The sequence below is a fragment of the Talpa europaea genome (assembly GCF_964194135.1).
Source record: "Talpa europaea genome assembly, chromosome: 7".
Taxonomy (NCBI): Eukaryota; Metazoa; Chordata; class Mammalia; order Eulipotyphla; family Talpidae; genus Talpa; species Talpa europaea.
The window spans coordinates 8,829,671-8,849,660 of record NC_140074.1 but is presented as its reverse complement, the minus strand read 5'-3'; the positions used below and the strand labels follow the sequence as shown (position 1 = coordinate 8,849,660).

General features: G+C 40.9%; 2 protein-coding genes across 2 annotated transcripts; one reads left to right on the top strand and one right to left on the bottom strand.

The window, feature by feature from the left end:
• Nucleotides 1-12,211: 12,211 nt before the first annotated feature.
• On the top strand, nucleotides 12,212-13,153 carry LOC311172786 (olfactory receptor 1Q1-like; the record flags this gene model as incomplete). Its single annotated transcript, XM_084236315.1, has 1 exon — nucleotides 12,212-13,153. The coding sequence occupies one exon, from the start codon at nucleotides 12,212-12,214 to the stop codon at nucleotides 13,151-13,153; it is 942 nt and encodes a 313-aa protein (XP_084092441.1).
• Nucleotides 13,154-16,851: 3,698 nt separating this feature from the next.
• Nucleotides 16,852-17,835, bottom strand: LOC311173221 (olfactory receptor 1f45-like; the record flags this gene model as incomplete). The annotated part of the gene is made up of 1 exon (XM_084237072.1): nucleotides 16,852-17,835. The coding sequence occupies one exon, from the start codon at nucleotides 17,833-17,835 to the stop codon at nucleotides 16,852-16,854; it is 984 nt and encodes a 327-aa protein (XP_084093198.1).
• Nucleotides 17,836-19,990: the final 2,155 nt, after the last annotated feature.

The window sequence follows — 19,990 nt, the reverse complement described above, 5'->3', positions numbered from 1 at the left end:
ACATACCCAATACCCACAAGCAACTATTGTCTGAGTAACTCAGCTTTGCAGCCCTTCATTTTCACTCAATATCCCAAGCAAAGAAACATTAGGCATCGTGAGGGCAGAAGTCCCACCAAATAGCAGCAAAAGATAGGAAAAGGTCACTTACCTCTCAGTTTACAAATCCACAAAATGGAAGCTCAATAAACATTATGACTTAAACAGAAGTTAACGTGAGAGCCTTATTCAACCAGAAAATACATACACACATGCATGAAGGCAACAATCTAGATCAGGCACTAAAAAATGCTGGACAACTTCAGTTTCCTTGCAGCTCAAAAGGAGCACAGTATGTGGAACTCATATCCAATGAAAAAAGGAGAGTTCTGTGTTGAAAATGTGGGTTCTGAGCATACAGTATTAGCTTGAATCTCATAAAGTAATCAATTTCTGATCATTTTTAGCCTACAGAAAATGACATTTATATATATATATATCCTTTCTATATATATATAGAATAGCCCATATATATAGCCCATAGACCCCTATATGAGACTACAGTTCATTCTCTCTCCATATATATATATATATATATATATATGTAGACTCATCTATTGTTTCTGCCATTGTGAACTATTATGATTTGTTCTGTCTCATGTCATAAACTATTCCACGAGGCTTATGAAAATATACTCACAGTGGGCAGGGACTATGCCTTTCTTGTTCTCAGCTGCATTCTCAGTCCTTAGGTCCTGATGCTGACTAAGTGTTCAATAAATTATGATCGACCGAAACAGTGAATGCCCTCTTGTTTCTGTGCAAAGATGTCTTGTTGGCTGCTTTTTGTTGTGATGCTTTCCTGGAGCTGGACAGGAATAAAAAGCAGATGCATGAGTACACAGGTGTGAGAAATTAATAAGAGTGGTTAAAAATTCATTGTTAGGGGGCCTCCCTGGTAGCACAGCTGGTTAAGTGTCAGCACTCTGAAGCTATCCACAGCTGCTGGATCATGAGTTCAATCCCTAGGCAGGGAGGTGACCCACATGGTGCCGCAAACCTCTCCTGTCTCACCCACTGCTCCCCTCAGCAGTGTATTTCAGTAGATCTACTCTGTCTCTTGTGAATCCTCTCTCACACCCCACACCTCTGGTCTGCACCCCAGTTCTTATATGCATAAATAAATCTTTTTACAAGATTCATTGTAAGAAAACAATGACAGTATGGAATGACCCTATTGTTCTCTCTACTACCCTTAACTTTCCTTTATGTCCCCTTTATGTCCCTAAGAACCAGAGCAGCATGTAGAGTTCCTCCTCCTGGGGGATCCCCATCCTTCCAGAGTATTGCAGCCTCTTCTTCACCCTGTTCCTGGGCAACTAGCTTGCAAAACAAATCTCTTGAAGTTGTTTGTTTAGGCACAAAAGTTTAGTTTCAATGAAATTTATTTATCTTGTGTGTGTGTGTTTGTACAAGATCTAAGGAGGTTTTGCTTAATTCAAGGTCAGAGCAATTTACTTTATAAGTTTTTGTATGAGTTTTACAGTTTAGAGGGGACGGAAGAGCACAAGGGACTATGGTGATGGTTCACCAGTGATGTGGTGGAAGGAGTTTCATAGGGACTGCACCTGAAGGGAGAAATCAAATATTGGGCAAAAATGAACAACAATGTAGAATAAACAAAAATAACCTTTTTATATTTTCTCCATGCTTATGCAATTATAGTCAGACCAACATAACATATATGCAAGTTTTACATAGATTCTTGTCATTGTTTTGAGGCAGGGGAGAAAAGCCCTTTCACCTTGTTTTCCTTAGGTGATACAACCTCATGAAATTTTATTCATGTCCACTAGCATACTGCAGTTCATGGTTTTTGCTGGCTTTTAAGAATTATCAAAATTCTTCCATTATTGGGCATTTGCTCCTATCTCTTCCTTTCAGAGTTGTAGGCAATTATTCTTTCCTACAACTTCATTTTTTCCAATTCAAACAAAACCTTGCAGGATTCTAAACAGAATTACACTAAAGTGATATAAAGATTTTGAGAAAATTTATATTTTTGTATTAAGCTTTCCCATCTAAGAACATGGTAAACTTTTTATTGGTTTAGTTCTTATGCCTTTCAATAAATATTATAATTAAAAAATGTTTGTAGCTTAGTTCTTACATTAAGGTCTCTAGACCATTTTGATTTTATGTGTGCTGTAGGGAAAAAGGGGTTACATTTCATTCTTTTGCATGTGGATATGCAATTTTTTCCAGCACTATTTGTTTAAAAATCTACAAAGAGCTGAAGAGACTCAACAAAAACAAAGTAAACAATCCATTCCAAAAATGGGCAGAAGAGGGCCTCCCTGGTGGCACAGGCTGTTGAGCGTAGCTCTGTGAAGCTGTCCGCAGCCGCCTCCCCCACCCCACCACCCCCAGTGCCAGTTCGATCACCGCCAGCCACGGAGCAACCCGCATGGCGAGGCAGACCTCTCCTGTCTCGCCCACTGCTCCCCTCAGCAGTGTATTTCGGTCATTCTGCCTGTTCTATTCCCCGCTCTGTCTCTGGTGAATCATCTCACCCTCCCACACGTCTGGCCTATACCCTGGTTCTTGCATAAATAAAATCTTTTTTTAAAAAAAAATGGGCAGAAGACCTAAAAAAGGAACTTCTTCAAAGAGGAAATGCAAATGGCCAACAGACATATGAAAAAATGTTCAGCACACTTGTAATCAGGGAAATGCAAATCAAAACTACAATGAGAGACCATCTTACACCAGTGAGAATGGTACAACAAATGTTGACGAAGATGTGGAGAAAAAGAAACTCTCCTCCACTGCTGGCGGGAGTGCAAACTGGTACAATCACTATGGAAAGCTGTGTGGAGATTCCGCTACCTGCTAAAGATGGAACTTCATATGATCCAGCAATTCCACTCCTAGGTATTTATTCAAAGGACACAAAATCATTAATTCAAAAGGCACCTGCACCCCTATGTTTATAGCAGCACTATTTACAATAGCTAAGCTATGGAAACAACCCAAATGCCCAAAAATAGATGACTGGATCAAGAAGATGTGGTCCATATACACCATGGAATATTACTCAGCAATCAAAAAAGATAAACATATGCAGTTTGCAGCAACATGGATGGAGCAGGAAGGGATCATGCTCAGCAAAATAAGCCAGAAAGAAAAATAAAAATACCAGATGGTCTCACTCATAGCAATAATTTAGAAAACCTAAATAAGGGACCAGGAAAAAGACTAATTATAATAAAGTAAAAATCAAAATCAACAAGCAACTATAAACCAGAGACACACACAGTGGGGGGGAGTGGAGGGGAAGAGGAATTAGGGTCAAAATAAGGGGGGTGGAAATTGTATGGGGACTATAACCAAGATGAAAACACATACATTGTGCAAAAATGAAAAATGATGTAAAAAATATATAATATAAAATAAAATATAAAAAAGGAAGTTCACATACAAAGGCCTAGTGATCCTATTCACAGCAGACTTCTTAATAGCTACAGTGCCTGTAAAACATCCATGAATTATTTTTAATGCAGAGGAGGAATATAGTCTCAAACCTAAAGTTTTATATCCAGCAAAGTTACCATTTAAATCTAAAGATATATTCTTAGATACATAAATCCTCAGAAGGAGGATATGCCACCCAGAGAAACTTATGTAGGAAACACTGAAATAATAAGATAAAGTGTTAACAGATACTGTGAAACATATGAAAATTAAGGATGACCAAATGACTTGATAAGATTTGTTTCTTTAAAAGGTTTAAACTAAAGAAAAATGAGAAAGTGTATCCATTAAACATCAGAATTTAAATTCCTATAAATCTTTACCAAAAGAAAATTAACCCAATAAAATAGGAAGGCTCTTCCTAAAAAAAAGATATTAGAATGGCCAGTAAGCACATGAAAATGTTCTCAATACCATTAAGAATTAGGGGTCTTAGCCCCTGGTGCATGTATGACGTGTAAATATTTTCTATCACTTAGCAGGGTGTCTTTTTGCTTTGTGGCAGTTTCTCTTGCTATGTAGATGCTTTTTAGTTTGATGTAGTCCCATTGTTCATTTTACTTCTGTTTCCCGGGCCAGTGAAGTCAAATCTCAAAGACATCACTAAAGCCAGTGGTGGAACATTTTGCCTCTGTTTTCTTCTATATATTTTATAGTTTCAGGTCTTTATCCAATTTGAATTAATTTTTGTGTATAATGAGAGACATGGTCTGTTTCGTTATTTTCCAGGTGGTCTCCAGCTTTCTTGGCAACCAATTGTTGAAGAGACTTTCTTTTCTCTATGGTACACTCTTGGTTCCTTTGTTGTAAATTAACTGCATACATGGGTGGGTTTATTTCTGGGCTGATTTCACTCATATGTGGAACTTAAAGAACAAAGGAAAAGACAAAACCGAACCAAAACAAACCCTTGAAATATGTCTGCAATTGAGGCTCCCAGAAGGGGAGGGTGAAGAGCATGGGACGAGGGGGCTCAGTGGGCTACGCTGGAGGACAATGGGTGCTCAGTGGTGGGCATCATGTGGTCATATACATCTGGGAGGGGTGAACCTGTACCCCTAAATCACATACAGTATTGTGCACAATTTTACTTCAATAAAAATTATATAATTTTAAAAAATAAATAAAAGCCAAAACAATCAGGAAAATACAACTCAAAAAACAGAAAGATAACACATCACATGCTTTAGAATGGAAAAAATCTGAACTTCAGATCTCTATTACGAAAGAGTATTTTGTTTCCTGACTTATTTACCTGGAAAAAGCAAAGTCCAGAGAGGATAAACAGATTTTACAAAGTCACAGAGCAGATCATTTGGAGTATGAGGACTGGGACTGGGCAATGAACCAAGGTTTCTCCCACTTAGAGAGTGTGTCCGCAAATGTCTCTGCAGCCTGCACTGGGGCTCTGGGGATTGTGCCAGAAACTGCATGAAGAGCCCTGTCTGGGTCTCCAGTCATAGGCTGACTCAGACTCTAGGACAGTCTTCCTGAGAGCAGATGACGCCTCCATGTCCCAGGGATCCCTTCGACATAATAGGGAAGATGTCTTTTCACTTGGTCCCCATATATGGCTTCTTCACTTCTGGCAAGTGATATCTGAGAGCATAGGTATCTGTGTTCTACCTTACACAAAGATATGAGTTCTTTCTTGGCCTAATTCAGGACAGGCAGTAAATCACCAACTGTACTTCCCCCTCCAGGTTAGTTGAGAGCAGCAGAATGGTCCTTTTGAATAGGATCAGGAATCTTGTTTTCAGTATCAGTTGTAGTGCTGCACTTGGCCAGAGGATACATCTATCTGAGACTCTCTGTACTCATAAAATAAGGGTGTTGCATTAGATGGGCTATACTGTCCTTTAGTCTTTAAAGGGTGGCGTGCCAAGGTAAATCTTGACTTGGAGAATTATTTCACTAGGTTAGATTTAACATATTGACCCTGAAACCAGTTTCCTGAAATTTCCATATATTTGAGAGGGGTTTGGCATGTGGAAGGAGCATCTCAGGTCAGGTTGGCTGTTTTCAAATATGGAAAAGCAAGAGATTTGGATAGACATTTCTCAGCATTGGGAAGGCACACAGATGACAGAGCAGTGGACTCCAAAAGGAGAATGCAGTATATTCTCTATGTTGACAACTAGACTTTTATCAGGAGGAATGAAGGAGGAGACTCCCAGGAAGCAGCAAAGGAATGTAGTCAGGGCATGAGGAGCTGGCTGAGCAATGTGGGATGGCCTGGCACAGACAGATGAGACCAGGTCATGAAGAGCTGATGGTGCCATGCAAAGTGCAGCTTGGACATTTTCCTGATGTGAGGCCAAAAGGATAACAGGTTATCCTTCTCCACAGAGAGGGGAAAGTATTGGTCAGAGAAATGAATTATTCAAAGCCATGATTCGTCTTGATAAAGATGATGAAGCTAAGTTTTCTTAGCACAAACTAAATTTTTTCCTTCCTGATTTGCAGCCTAAATATTCCCCCCAGAGCCAAGTAAAGGAGTCTAATACAGTGGCTGCAAGTACAGAGCTACAATGGGGATTTGACTTCAGGGGAGCACGGGGAGTGTTTTCTACATGGTTCAGACATACTCCTCCAATTGAGACCCTTGGTCAGGGTGAGACCAAGACCATCCATCATAATAATAGAGACCAAGAACATATCTCTTCTCCAGCCAACTGCTTGCTTTCCAGAGAATTTTTATTTTCTTTTTAATCATATTATTATGATTTTCACATAGTGTTTGATGAAATAATCCTCTACCTGTGAACCTGGTGTAGCTAATATGTTATATTTTTGCTTGCTTTAATTCTAACTCAATGGCATTGTAATTAGAGGCTTTTTCTTTCCTAGTGAATGGCACTATGGTTAATATGCCATTCCTAAATTCCCAATTGATTTCCCAATTTCCCTCAGGCTATGTAGCAGTCCCCACCACCCGCTGTTCCTTCCAGAGGAGCTGCTGATGTGGAGCTGCTCTCATCACTGTTGCTGCAGTTTGGGCTTCACTGCTGGATGTACAAGGATGGTGGACGCAGCCACTGTGTTCAGGGGTTGTATGGGACATAAGATCTGCCGCTGATGGGGAGATAAGGGAGCAGGGTGCCCAGTAAGTAGTCAGGGGGAGCCTGACTGGCACACATGCCTCCTCCTCTCACTCCACTCTTGAAGACTTGGACCTGAGTTATGACTCACGTACACAGCTGATGCATTCACATGGCTGCCTCCTCTTTATGGCCACAGGCCTGGAGTCACAGCCACTGACTCTACTTGTGGTGCTCGGTACATGGGCACTTCTGGGATGGGGGAGAGGTGGCGTCACAGTACTGCCGCCACCACCCTTTTTGCAAGGGTGAAAAACACACATCATGAGCCCCATTTCCACCACTGTTGGGTTCACCGGATCAAGTGGTGTGAGCGCGTCCACTGACCTCCCCTCACCAAGCTCATGGTTTTGGTTGGTGGGCTCTGCGGTCACTGCTTCTCTCGTTCCATGCCTCTACGAGTCGCAGTCTTCCTATCTTCAGCCACATAGCTGTGTGGAACTCTGGCATTCCGGGGCAATGGGCAGAGGAACTTTTAAGTTATAGATGCCCTGGTATTGAGAGATTAAAGGGAAGAAAAAGAGGGAGTGTCTTACACTACCATGATGCTGATCATACAGATTATTGTTCCATGAAAATGAAAGGCATGTATGCCATTAGGATGTGTGCAATCCGAAGCACACTTTCACGTGGTGCCTCTCGTGTCTCGTGGCGACAACTGGATTAGTCTGAAGGCAGCTTGGATATATTGGTGCTGACACCAATCTATAACTTCATAAATAATCTGACTCAAGTTGTTTTTCTTACTGAGATATAAATTTGAGTTTTTCCAAAACAGAACTGTCTAAACACAGATTATACCTAAGATTTGTGAACTTTCTTCTCATCCTCAAATTTTGGAGCCATGTCGAAGAACCCCATGTCCAGGCTGATCTCCCAGGTCTGGGCCGCCCTCCTAGGATCAGCTGAGCTATCAAGTCACTAATATTAACATTGGAAGCACTGCCTCCCTCGTGGGCCTCGCTCCCCAGGGAAGGAAGAGAGTTTGGACAATCACACACTTGGGATGCCGTGCTAGTAAGAGCCACGGAATCCATGCAGGAGCTCATGATAAAGCTTCCCAGCGCCTCTCCCAGACAACATCCTGCGCTTGACAAGCAGAAGCGCCCCTGCAATTGCTCCCTGATGCCTTTCTTTCTCCTGGTCTGGGTAACTCCCTCTGGGTGGACGGCTGTGAGCAGCTGTCAAAACAAGACTTGATGACCCCTGCCGTCTGAGGGAGGGTGAAGGAACTAGGTCCAGTCCAGTCCAGTCGGGTCTGGTCTTCACAGGGTGAGTACCTGCACTGGGGCTGCTCACCCTCACAGCAGTTTCTGCGCACAGCAGGCAACTCCTCAGGCTCCCAGTCATTTCCAGGGGAAGGCCGTCCTTTTCCTCAGTATTGTGCATAGTGTGAAGCTGGTCCGTGACACCTTAAGCGTTTTTTCTCCTTTCTTCCCTATGCCATCCTCAGATGTGCTGGGTCTTCATGGACTCTCCTCCCTTCCCTTAAAACCAAGTCACAAAATAGGCACAAGTGGGGCCTCCCCTGGTGACACAGCAGTTGAGCACTGGGTTGCGAGGCTGCCCACAGCCTCTGCAGCGCCCTTCGTTCCCCGGCTGCCGGCAAGGGTCCCACAAAAAACAAACAAACAAAAAATAAATAAATAAGCACAAGTGATTTACAGTTTCAAAATTGTTTCCTTCAGGGAAATTTTTCTGACTTGAAGAAAACATAGCTGATGGAATTCCAGAGAGCTTAGATCAATTTTGAAGATATTATGAGTAATGAGGGTTAGCTGATCCAAACATGACAGTAAAAATATCACCTCATGCATTTCCTTTGTATATACAGGGGTGAGAAGCAGGCAACAGATTCACTTTTCCTTGATCACCCCAATTTTGTACCCCGGGAAAGACCCTGCCATGTTATGTCATGGTTATCCACTTTTCCATCCTAGGATCAGGCTCTGACTTTTCTTTCTTCTTCTGAGAATTAAGGATCAAGCAGAGAAACTCCAAGAACAGAGTAAGGCATGTTATCCTAGAGCCTCTATTTATAAAGGTGGCCTTGGCAAGAGAGGTAATTCTATTATGAGGGGAATCTATCAGAAGTTATGGGGACACTCAGAAGTTACAGGGACCTATTCTGCGATAAGGAACACAAGTTCCTAAGGAACTTCAAATAAATAACTCCTCACTTTTCACAGAACGTGTTAAAAGAGTTTTATGTCATAGTCCCTCTGTGCAAAAAGCCTCTGTATGAAAGGCAGGTTTATTCTTCCCATTTCCTATTCAAAGAAACTGAAGCCCCCAAGAGAGAAGTGATTGTCCCAAAGACTCAGAGAAAAAAATTTTTTAGCTCTTTTTTTTTTAAATAATAAATTTTATTTTTATATTCCCCATACAATTGCAAACCCCCCATTCTGACCCCAACCCCTCCCCTCCCGCCCCCCACCCCCCAAAAAAGTGTCTCTGGTTCATAGTTTTTTGTTGATTTTGATTTTCACTTTCTTATAGTTATTCATTTTCCTGGTCCCTTATTTAAGTTTTCTAGATTCCTGCTATGAGTGAGACCATCCGGTATTTTTCTTTTTCTTTTTGGCTTATTTCACTGAGCATGATCCCTTCCAGCGCCATCCATGCTGCTGCAAATTGCATGTGTTTATCTTTTTTGAATGCTGAGTAATATTCCATGGTATATATGTACCACATCTTCTTGATCCAGTCATCTATTTTTGGGCATTTGGGCTGTTTCCAAAGCTTAGCTATTGTAAATAGTGCTGCTATAAACATAGGGGTGCAGGTGCTCTTTGGAATTGATGTTTCTGTGTCCTTTGGGTAAATACCTAGGAGTGGAATTGCTGGATCATATGGAAGCTCTATGTTTAGTAGGTCCAGAAATCTCCACACAGCTCTCCATAGTGGTTGGACCAGTTTGCACTCCCACCAACAGTGCAGAAGAGTTCCTTTTTCTCCACCACCTCGCCAACATTTGCTGTTGCTAGTTTTTTTAATATGTGCCATTCTCACTGGTGTAAGATGGTATCTCATGGTAGTTTTGATTTGCATTTCCCTGATTACAAGGGATGTTGAACATTTTTTCATATGTCTGTTGGCCATTTGCATTTCCTCTTCAGAGAAGTTTCTTTTTAGCTCTTCTGCCCATTTTTTGACTGGATTATTTTCTTTGTTGTTGCTGAGTCTCATCAGCTCTTTGCAGATTTTTGTGATCAGTCCTTTATCATTAGTATTGTGTGCAAAAATGTTCTCCCAGTTGGTGGGGTTTCTCTTTGTTTTTGTTATTGTCTCTTTTGCTGTGCAGAAGCTCTTTAATTTGATGTAGTCCCAGCTGTTTATCTTTGCCTTCACTATCACTGCTTTGGGTGATGTGTCTGTAAAGATGTCTTTGATATGCAAATCACGTAGTGTTTCGCCTATATTTCCTTCTATGTATTTTATGGTTTCAGGTCTTATGTCTAGTTCTTTAATCCATTTTGAGTTGATTTTTGTGTATGGTGTGAGGTAGTGGTCAAGCTTCATTCTTTTATGGCAGACCTGGACCAAAGTCCAAACCTGGGCCAAGACCCACTCCCTCAGGCCACACCAGTTTCTTTATCCACTTCCAACAGCAGCGAGGTTCTTCCCCAGCAGCTCCCCATCCTTGGATTCCCATCTTCTTAGCCCCTGACAACAGTCATAACCTGCTGTCTGTCAAGTAGAGCTGAGCGCCTTTCCTAAGCTTTGGAAACAGCCCAAATGCCCAAAAACAGATGACTGGATCAAGAAGATGTGGTACATATATACCATGGAATATTACTCAGCATTCAAAAAAGATAAACACATGCAATTTGCAGCAGCATGGATGGCGCTGGAAGGGATCATGCTCAGCGAAATAAGCCAAAAAGAAAGCACTAAGCAAAAGCACTAAGCACTAAGCACTAAGAATAAATACCCCATGTTTCCTAAACCGTAAACTCAGGATTACCTGATCCTACTTAGAGAGTCCAATTACTCAGACAAACTAGCAAAGGGGAGCCAAGGCAAGAGGAGAATGAAATGTGGTTGTTGAATGGGTGGGGCAGGACGGAAAGGGCACTGCTTCTGAACCGGAGAGGTCTATGATCTGGCTCTAAATCCTATGCTTGGTGACTTAGGGTAGTCAGCCTTCAAATCCTAGTATCATGATCTGAAAATGGCAATAATAATGTTTGTTCTCTAATATTTTTCATGAGGATTAAATTAGAAAAATTATGACACTTAGCTTTGACTGAATGCACAAGAAAGCACAGCGGAAAAGGAGAAAAACAGAAAGAAGGAGATGGATCAGTCAGGGAAAACTTCAAAATGGCACAGCCCAGGGACTATGAGCACAGATGCTGAGGTTTCATGGGAGTGAATTCGAATTGCAGTTCTAGTCTTTATGCAGTTTGTGACTGAGGATGCCACAGAACTCCCCTGAATTTCAACTTCTCATTTATAACAAGGAGATAATACCTATAAATCACAGGATCACCATGGCTACCAAATGAAAACACATATAAATCATTTAGAATTCCTAGTTTATAGTAAGTTCTCAATAAACATGGCTACAACTGTTTCATTCACCACCACACCACACTGAAACCATTCAGGACAGTTCAATAGTATCACTGTCCACATTTTTGCAACTGAAAATCCTAATGGTCGCTCTCTTGAGTGACACGGTGGTGATGTCCATTAATTTCAGATATAAAAGCTGATTTGTTGATTTCAGACATAAAAGTTGATGTACTCATTCACTCCATGGGAAAGAAAGCAAGCAAGTGAAACGGGTAGTGGAATAGTCAGATGAGTAAGCGCACTGGAGGCATCCAGACATCAGTGTGAGGTCCAGCCAGACCACTACCCACTGAGTTATGCAGAGAAAACCATTTCACCACCCTAAGCCCTCATCTGTGAAAGGAGAGTAGGTGGTGACTACAGGAGGATACTACTGGAGGGGGCTAAGCAGGTGAAAATGCTTACAAACAGCAGTTCTGAACTGCTTGTACTTTTTCTCCCAACCACTTAATTGTAATGCTTAAGAATTCTTGGGACAACCAAGTTCAAATATTCTTATACAGGTCACTTGTGGACTGTCAACTCTGATCTCCACCCAAAAGGCCTATGATTTATGGCTGGACCAAATCACTAATGATTACTCTGTGATGAGAGCCCAGTCTCATGGGGTTTGCTTAGTTCTGGGGAAAACATTTAAGGACAGTGACAACAAGGAGCAAATTCACAATAGTCAACCTGGATGGCAGCAACAATGTCCTCCCAGAAAAACCCGGAGACTGTAGAACAAGATTGAAAAACTTACAGGGATATCTCCCAGCTTTTATATATTTGCCAAGGAAGAAAAGAATATCCCCCACATTTTTCACAGGAGAAAATCCAGTTTCATGGAGTCTCGGGGTCATTTGGCTGTGAAATGAGAGCCAGGATTCCAGCTCTGTGTGTCTGGATTTTTAACCACTGCACAGTGCTACCTAGGTTAATGTTTACATGTCATAAGGGCTTTTATGTTGAAGAATAGTAGCCATGCTCTTCAAAGTCATAAAATAAAGTAATCCTTTTTATTCTTATGGGAACAGATGGACAACAACTGGACCAGTGTATCCCATTTTGTTCTCATGGGCATGTCCACCCGCCCAGAAGAGCAGATCCCACTCTTCATTCTTTTTCTATTCATGTACACAATCAACATTTCTGGCAACTTTGCCATCATCACACTGATTATCTCTTCTCCCCGCCTCCACACCCCCATGTACATCTTCCTCAGTAATTTGGCCTTGGTGGATATTTGCTTCACTTCCACCACAGTCCCCAAGATGCTGCAGAACATCTTCTCCTCTACCAAGGCCATTTCCTACATGGGTTGTTTAGTCCAGACTTATTTCTTCATTTGCTTCGCAGCCATGGAAAACTTCCTCCTGGCTGTGATGGCCTATGACAGATACATCGCAATCTGCCACCCTTTCCGCTACCCTATGATCCTGACCAGGATGCTGTGCTCGCAGTTGGTGGCTGTGTGCCACATCCTCTCCCATCTTCATGCCCTGCTGCATACCTATCTCATGGGCCAACTGGCCTTCTGTGCAGATAACAGGATCCCCCATTTCTTCTGTGACCTCTACCCTCTGATGAAGATCTCTTGCTCCAGCACCCATCTCAACACCCTGATGATTCACACAGAAGGTGTTATTGTCATCAATGGAGCTCTGGCCTTCATCATTGTCTCCTATGCTTGCATCATCTCAGTGGTCTTCCGGAGCCCCTCAGCCAAGGGCAAGTGGAAAGCCTTTTCTACCTGTGGTTCTCATCTCACCGTGGTGGCCATATTCTACGGCACCCTCACCTGGGTCTACTTCCGGCCCCTTTCCAGCTATTCAGTGACCAAGGGTCGTATCCTGACAGTCATGTACACGGTGGTAACCCCCATGCTGAACCCCTTTATTTACAGCCTAAGGAATGGGGACATCAAGGAAGCTTTCAGGAAGTGGATCAGCAGAATACAGACTTATTTCTTCAAATAAAACCCCAAAACACAGTTTTAAGTTTTGTTTAAGAATGTGGGAACACATTCACAGTTTTGTCCTTCACACATGTGCTTCCTTTAGAGCTTTAGAAATATCTGAATAAGATATATGTAATGGATTTTCTCAATAGATATGATACTAAGCAAAAAATAAAATGAGGGGGTAGCCTCGCCGTTTTTTATATTTTATTGAGTTAAAATTTGTTTACAACACTGTATATGACTCAGAGGTATAGGTTCACAAATTTTTAGATGTGTTACCCACCACCAAAACACCAGGATCCTCTATCACTTAATGGAGGAACCTCTTCTAAAAATCCCACCTGGAAACTCTTCTAAGAATGCCCCTGCTCCCACTTAAAAAAAAAAATTTAAGGTGAAGAAATGGTTAAGAGAGTGAGTAAATACAACATTTTTGAAAAATAATTTATGCAATTACCATCAAAACATATTGCATTTAGATGATACCCTTACTCTTCCAGGAGTTTATCCAGAATTAATATATATAATGTGAATATATTATATATGCATATATAATTATATACATATATTGTGTTTAAAACACTATTACTTGTGATAGTGAAAATTTCAAAATAAATTTCATGCACACTAATGTGATTCTGGTTTATTGTGTTTGGTTGTTACAGAGATAGAATTTGTTCACAATTCTTTCCCATTCCTGCCATAGCTTTAGCCAGGCAGTATATTTATCCACCCCATTGGCTCTGGGCTTGCTCTAGCCAGCAGTTTATGGCAAGGCATAACAAATGCTGCTTCTGATAAAAAGTTCTGAATGGGTTGGAGCTGGGTGAGATGTCTGGTCCACTCTCTTAAGCACTAATCTTTACCATAAAAAAAGTTCATCTCATGGATCTGTGGTTTCTTAGTTTGAGTTTCATAAAGAAAAAGAAAACAGATCTGAACTTGGCCCAGAGTCTGAAGTAGAACTGGCTTTTACAACCTGCAGGCTTTTGACTGAAAAATAAATGTTTGTTGTTATAAGTCACTGAAGTTAAGGGTGGCTTTTTAGGCGATACTTTGGAGAAAATTCCAACCAATATAATGCATGTATACTATATATTGCTGTGCAGTCAAAAAAAAAAAGAGGTAGATTGAGTCCCGGCCTTATCCTCACTTACGTGATAGCTTTTAGATACATGTAGATCTACAAAGGTCTACCTAGCAGCTCTGTCCTTTTCTTCCATTATTTCTTCATCTGCATATTACTGATAATAATAATTACAAAAATAAGATTCCATATATATTCTATTTACCATGAGTTGATCATTATTTTGAGTGCTTTACATATGTTTTACTCCTTGCTGAACATACAATGAAGAAACCAAAGTCTCTTCAATCAACGGTGGTGGGAAATTGAACAGCCACATGTAAAAGAGTGAAACTAGATCACTATCTTATACCATACACTAAAATCAACCCCAAAAGGATTAAATACTTTAATATGATACCTGAAACTAAAAAATACATAGAACAAAACATAGATAAAAGCTCTGTGACGTAGGTCTTAGTGAGGTCTTGTGGATCTGTCTCTAACAGCAGAAGAAACAAAAGAGAATATAAACACATGGGACTACATGAGACTGAAATGCTCAGACATTGCGAAGGAAACCATCACTAAGATGAAAAGGCAGCCTACTGAGCGGGAGAGAATATCTGCAAACCATGCCTTAGATAAGAGGCGAATATTCAAATACATAAACAACTTGTACAACTCAACAAAAATACACGACCTGATTTTAAAGACTGGCAAATATTCTCTCATAGTCTGTGCAGAGTCTAGATCCATCTCCCCTTTACTTCATACATTTCCTGACTCTCTATTTCCCTACCATCCTACATTCTTATGTTTCAGTCATCAAATTAATCAAATAATCAGAAGTCAAAGACAAAGAGAGAATGAAAGCAACAAGAAAAAGTGACATTACCTACAAGGGAAACCTCATAATATTATCAATGGATTTCTCCACAGAAAGTTACTTGGTGGTTACCAGTGGAGGGGCATGGGGTGAATGGCATGGGTGAAACAGGCCAAAAGATACAAATTTCCAGTTATAAAATAAATCATGGGTATGTAATGTACAACATGATGACTATACTTAACACTGCAATGCATGTTTGAAAATTGCTAAGACTGGACTTTAAAAGTCCTCATCATAAGGGGAAAATGTGTAACTGCAGAGTCATGGATGTTAATTAGACTTATTGAGCATTTTACAATACATACAAAAATCGAATCATGTTGTATATACAAAACTAGTATGATCTTATAAGTCAGTTATTTCAATAATTGACTGTTCTTCACTATAAGCTGCTTTATTTGTCATAGCCAAATCATGATTTATTCTTAACACACATTCCAATAGCAATAATTTTTCCCTTATGGGAAAAAAAAAGCAGCTGCATATGTAATCACAACCTCCACTACCTCTCTTGAAATTTTATCATAAAATGACTGTAGTTGGAATTTTTCTCTAATATTTTCTTTAACTGTTCTAATCAATTGTTCCAGTGCTCTATATCTTGCCAAATCTAATAATCACCTGTTCTCATTAGTGACCTCTCAATGAAAGACCACTCTTTTCTAGGATTGCTAGAAACCAAACTTGCTGCTTTCTTCTTACTCATGACCCTTTCTCAGTTTCCTCTGCAAACTCCTTTCTGGAACTGTAAACGTTGAGTGCACACCAATCTCAGGTTTCCATCCACAAACTCTGTTATGTGCTTTCTTCCTAGATAATTTTATTCAATCCCAGGGCTTCAACTATCACTTACATCTTGTTATGACATTTCAATCTCAAGATAAGCCCTACCCGTGAGTCTCAAAATTATGTATTCAACTGCCTATGAAACATCTTCAATAGGATGGTATCACAAAATTAACTTGACCAGAACAATGTTATTGATTTTGCCCCTCCCAAACCAAATACATAAAAACTCCACTTCCACAGAACCTTATTCCACAGAATAAGTGGCAAGATAATTCCACCATATTCACAGTCCATCCTTGATTCTCCTTTTTCTCTTATTATATCAAGGCTATCAGAGTGCCCAAACAGCTCTGCTTCACACATGTCCTCCCAAATCTGACCACGTTCTGCTGGCATAAGAGCCACCATGTAGAGCCCCCCCAACCCCTGCTACACTGTCATTGTAGTTCAGATGGAATAAGCCATTCACTCTGGAGTGAATTCAGAGGTTGCTGAAATGATGAGGGACCATAAGTTAACTGCAATTTTAATGGAAGCCAAGGTTTCTCTGTGGTTTCCCCAAAACTCACTCTTCTATTTAATGATATTGTAACTCACTTCAACTTCTCTTTGAAAAACATGTCACACCATCACTAATTGATCAAAATTTTGAAGGACACGCTGATTTTTAATTTTTTGGCTTAGTAACCCCCTATTAGATCTATTCCCCACATTAGATATAAAAAAATAAGAAATACAGGTTTGTGATTTTAAAATATCTTTTCATGTATTTTTACAATGAGATATTTTGAATCTCAATGCAAGGATTTTCTAGGGACCAGAATATCTGTGAACTCAATCTTCCCAAACACAAACTAAAGGGCATTAACCAAGAAGGTTATTCCATAAAAATGTGAGCCATACCCATTATTAGGAGGGCACCATTTCTATTTGACACATTTTCAAGCTAGAGCTTAACACCTTAGATTCAGGAAATGTGCTTCCATTTCCTGTTTGCCTGGGAACCAGGCTGGAAGGTTCCTGAGATGCAGAGTTTCCTGAAAAGCCTTCGCAGAGCTCCCTTAACCTCCTGGTTCCTCAGGCTGTAGATCAGAGGGTTCAGCATAGGGGTGACCACTGTGTAAAAGATGGCGACCTGGCGATCCTGGTCCAAGTCATAGCTGGAAGATGGTCGCAGGTACATGTGGATCACAGAGCCATACAGGAGCAGCACAACCAGGATGTGGGAGCTGCACGTGGATAGGGTTTTGCGCAGGGCGGCGAGTGAGTGCATGCGGACGATGGCAGCGCCAATGCGGGCATAAGACCCTAAAATGAAGAAGAAGGGGCTGACCACCACAGCTACGCCCTCGGTGAATATTAGCATTTCATTGACCACTGGCTGGGTGCAGGAGAGCTTCAGCAAGGGTGTGATGTCACAGAAGAAATGGGTGATCTGGTTGCCACAGAAGGTTAAGCGGGTGACCAACACACTATAAAGGAGGCTGTTGAGGCTGACAACCACCCATGAGGTCAAGGTTATGCGTAGACAGAGACGACGGCTGACAATGGCAGAGTATCTTAGGGGGTCACAGATGGCAACATAGCGGTCATAGGCCATGGCAGCCAACAAGTGGCCTTCCATGCTGCCCACGGCCATGAAGAAAAATAGCTGGGTCATGCAGCAGTTAAATGAGATGGTTCTGGTCACAGACAGTGTGTGCACCAGCATCTGGGGAACAGTGATGGTTGTCAGAAATATGTCAATGCAAGAAAGCTGACTGAGCAGGAAATACATGGGGGTCTGGAGCTTGGGGTCTGATAGGGCAACAGCTACTAAAAGAGCATTGCCCATCACTGCCACCAGGTACATGGCCAGGATAATCCCAAAAATAACTGGTTGCATCTCTGGCCAGCTGGACAGACCCAGTAAGACAAACTCAGTCACTTCTGTCCTGCTTCTATTAGCCATAAGATATGATCCACATCACCTGTAAAAAAAAGTGTTAGGAACAAATAATACTAAAATTTACTCTAGGATGAATTATAGGGATCATCTTTTCCTGCATGGGTGCTCCTAATTTCCAAAGGAGTTTTTTTCTTTCATTCCATTCCCTTGATTATGATCTTCCTATGTACCCACTCTCCACTCACTCCGTAGCTTATTTCAGGTTCTTTTATTGACCACTTACAATCTCTCAATTTGTTAGATCCTAAACACAGTTGGATAAATTATACATGGTTCCCCAACCAAAAGTACACATGATCCCTGCTTTTATGAAATTCACTATATAACAAGGAAGATCTCACTAACCACGGTTTTTTGGGTTTTTTTTTTGGTCTTTGCTATGAGCTAGGGAGTACAGTAAATCAAATATCAATGCTTACAACAATACCATCTGGCAGACCCTACTTTTAATATCATATTACAGATGAGAAAACTACAGCAAAGAGACTATTAAAGATCTTACAGAATCTGAGCAACAAAACCTAAGTTAACCTATAAAATTTGTTTGGACTTCAGCACCACACCCACTGGTTGTCAGCGCCAGAAAGGGAAGGTATAGACGTTAAGGCTCCAGCCAGATGGCTGAGTCGCTACATCTACATACAGCACTGGAGTGAGGGCTGGTCCTAGCTTTGTCCAGAACTTTAGTTGTGTAATTTTGGTAGGGCTATTTCTGTTCCATTAAGTCTACTAAACTCACCTGGGATTAAAGTAGAAATTATTAACATAATCAGTGATTTTTTATTAATTAGTTTACTTTTTAAGTGTAGTAACTATTAACAACTGATTTTCAATGAATAAATCACCTGCCAGGGGATGCGCTCCCCATGTCATTTCAGATCAGCTCTTCCCCACAGGCAGTTCTACACGCTATGCCAAAGAGGTAATATTTGAGGCTGCTGTATGAGCCATGGTATTTTGATGAAATACTCTATTTCTTCATGAACATGAGAACAATAAATTGTAATGTAGAAAAGAAAATATATCCAAAAGCAGAGGTCTCTGACCCCGTTTTCCCACCTCCAGTTCAGTTCAAACCTCCTTGTTCTCACCTTCTCTGTATCTAACATCAAACACCCAAGTTAGAAAGTCTGTGTAGAGCTGTGCTCCCTCTTCTCCACGTTCTCACAAAATCAGGATTCCCTTTTGTTATTTTCCTTAAAAGTGTTTCTACAGGGCAAGTCATCCCCATAAAGGGGCCTCATTTGTGTACTCATGCTGGGACTGTACTAGCTCCAGGAGGCCCCAACTGTGTTCAGATGAAATACTAATTAGAATGGGCTGAGCCCTTTTACCTTCGTTTTTCAAAGGGACTGAAGCCCCAGGGTCTGCTTTTTTTTCTTCCATATGTGTAGATCTCACTGAGACAAAATCCATAAAGCTTCTAGGAAAAAAAATTGTTTGTAGGGAAGGTCTGCCCTTTGGGGGACACCATAATGTCAACAGTTGGGTAAGGAGAAAGCCCAAGGGGAAACTGACTCCCAATGTTATCATCCCAAGAAGTTATCCTTCCAAACCTAACCTTTCTGTAATTACTGAATGTTTGCTTTTAATCCAGGCATCTTAACTCACCAAATTAGTTGCAAAATAAGTTGCAAGAGACAGAGAGTAGAGAGGGGAAAGAGATAAGGAAGAATGGAGGAAGGACTACAACCCTCAAAAACTGGCAGTGACTTTGTGAAAGCCCTCCAGAGAGGAGGGCTATCAGTGTTGTCACAAACATCAGCCAGCCTCCCCCATCAACATTCACCAGCAACTGGACACCTCCAGGCCCTTCCCACATTGCTGACTTAGCAACAGCATATCAGGCCTACCCAAAGTATAACATATGAATGCCCAGAAAGGCCAAATGTCTAAAATAAAGCCAGGGAAAACTTTTTTTTAAAAGTCACTTACTAGGAAAGCAGAAGTTCTATAAACCTCTAAGTTACAGCATAGGACACTTTTTTCAATACAGCAAACTCTAAAGCAGCAAAATTTGCAGAGAAAAATGTAACACATGCAACTTGAATCCTTAAATTACTGTGTCATCAAAGAAGAGAATAAGTTTCTAGAATCTAGATATTCCCTGTTCATAGATTGGAAAAAATAACATTGTTAAAATGTCCACTTACCAAAT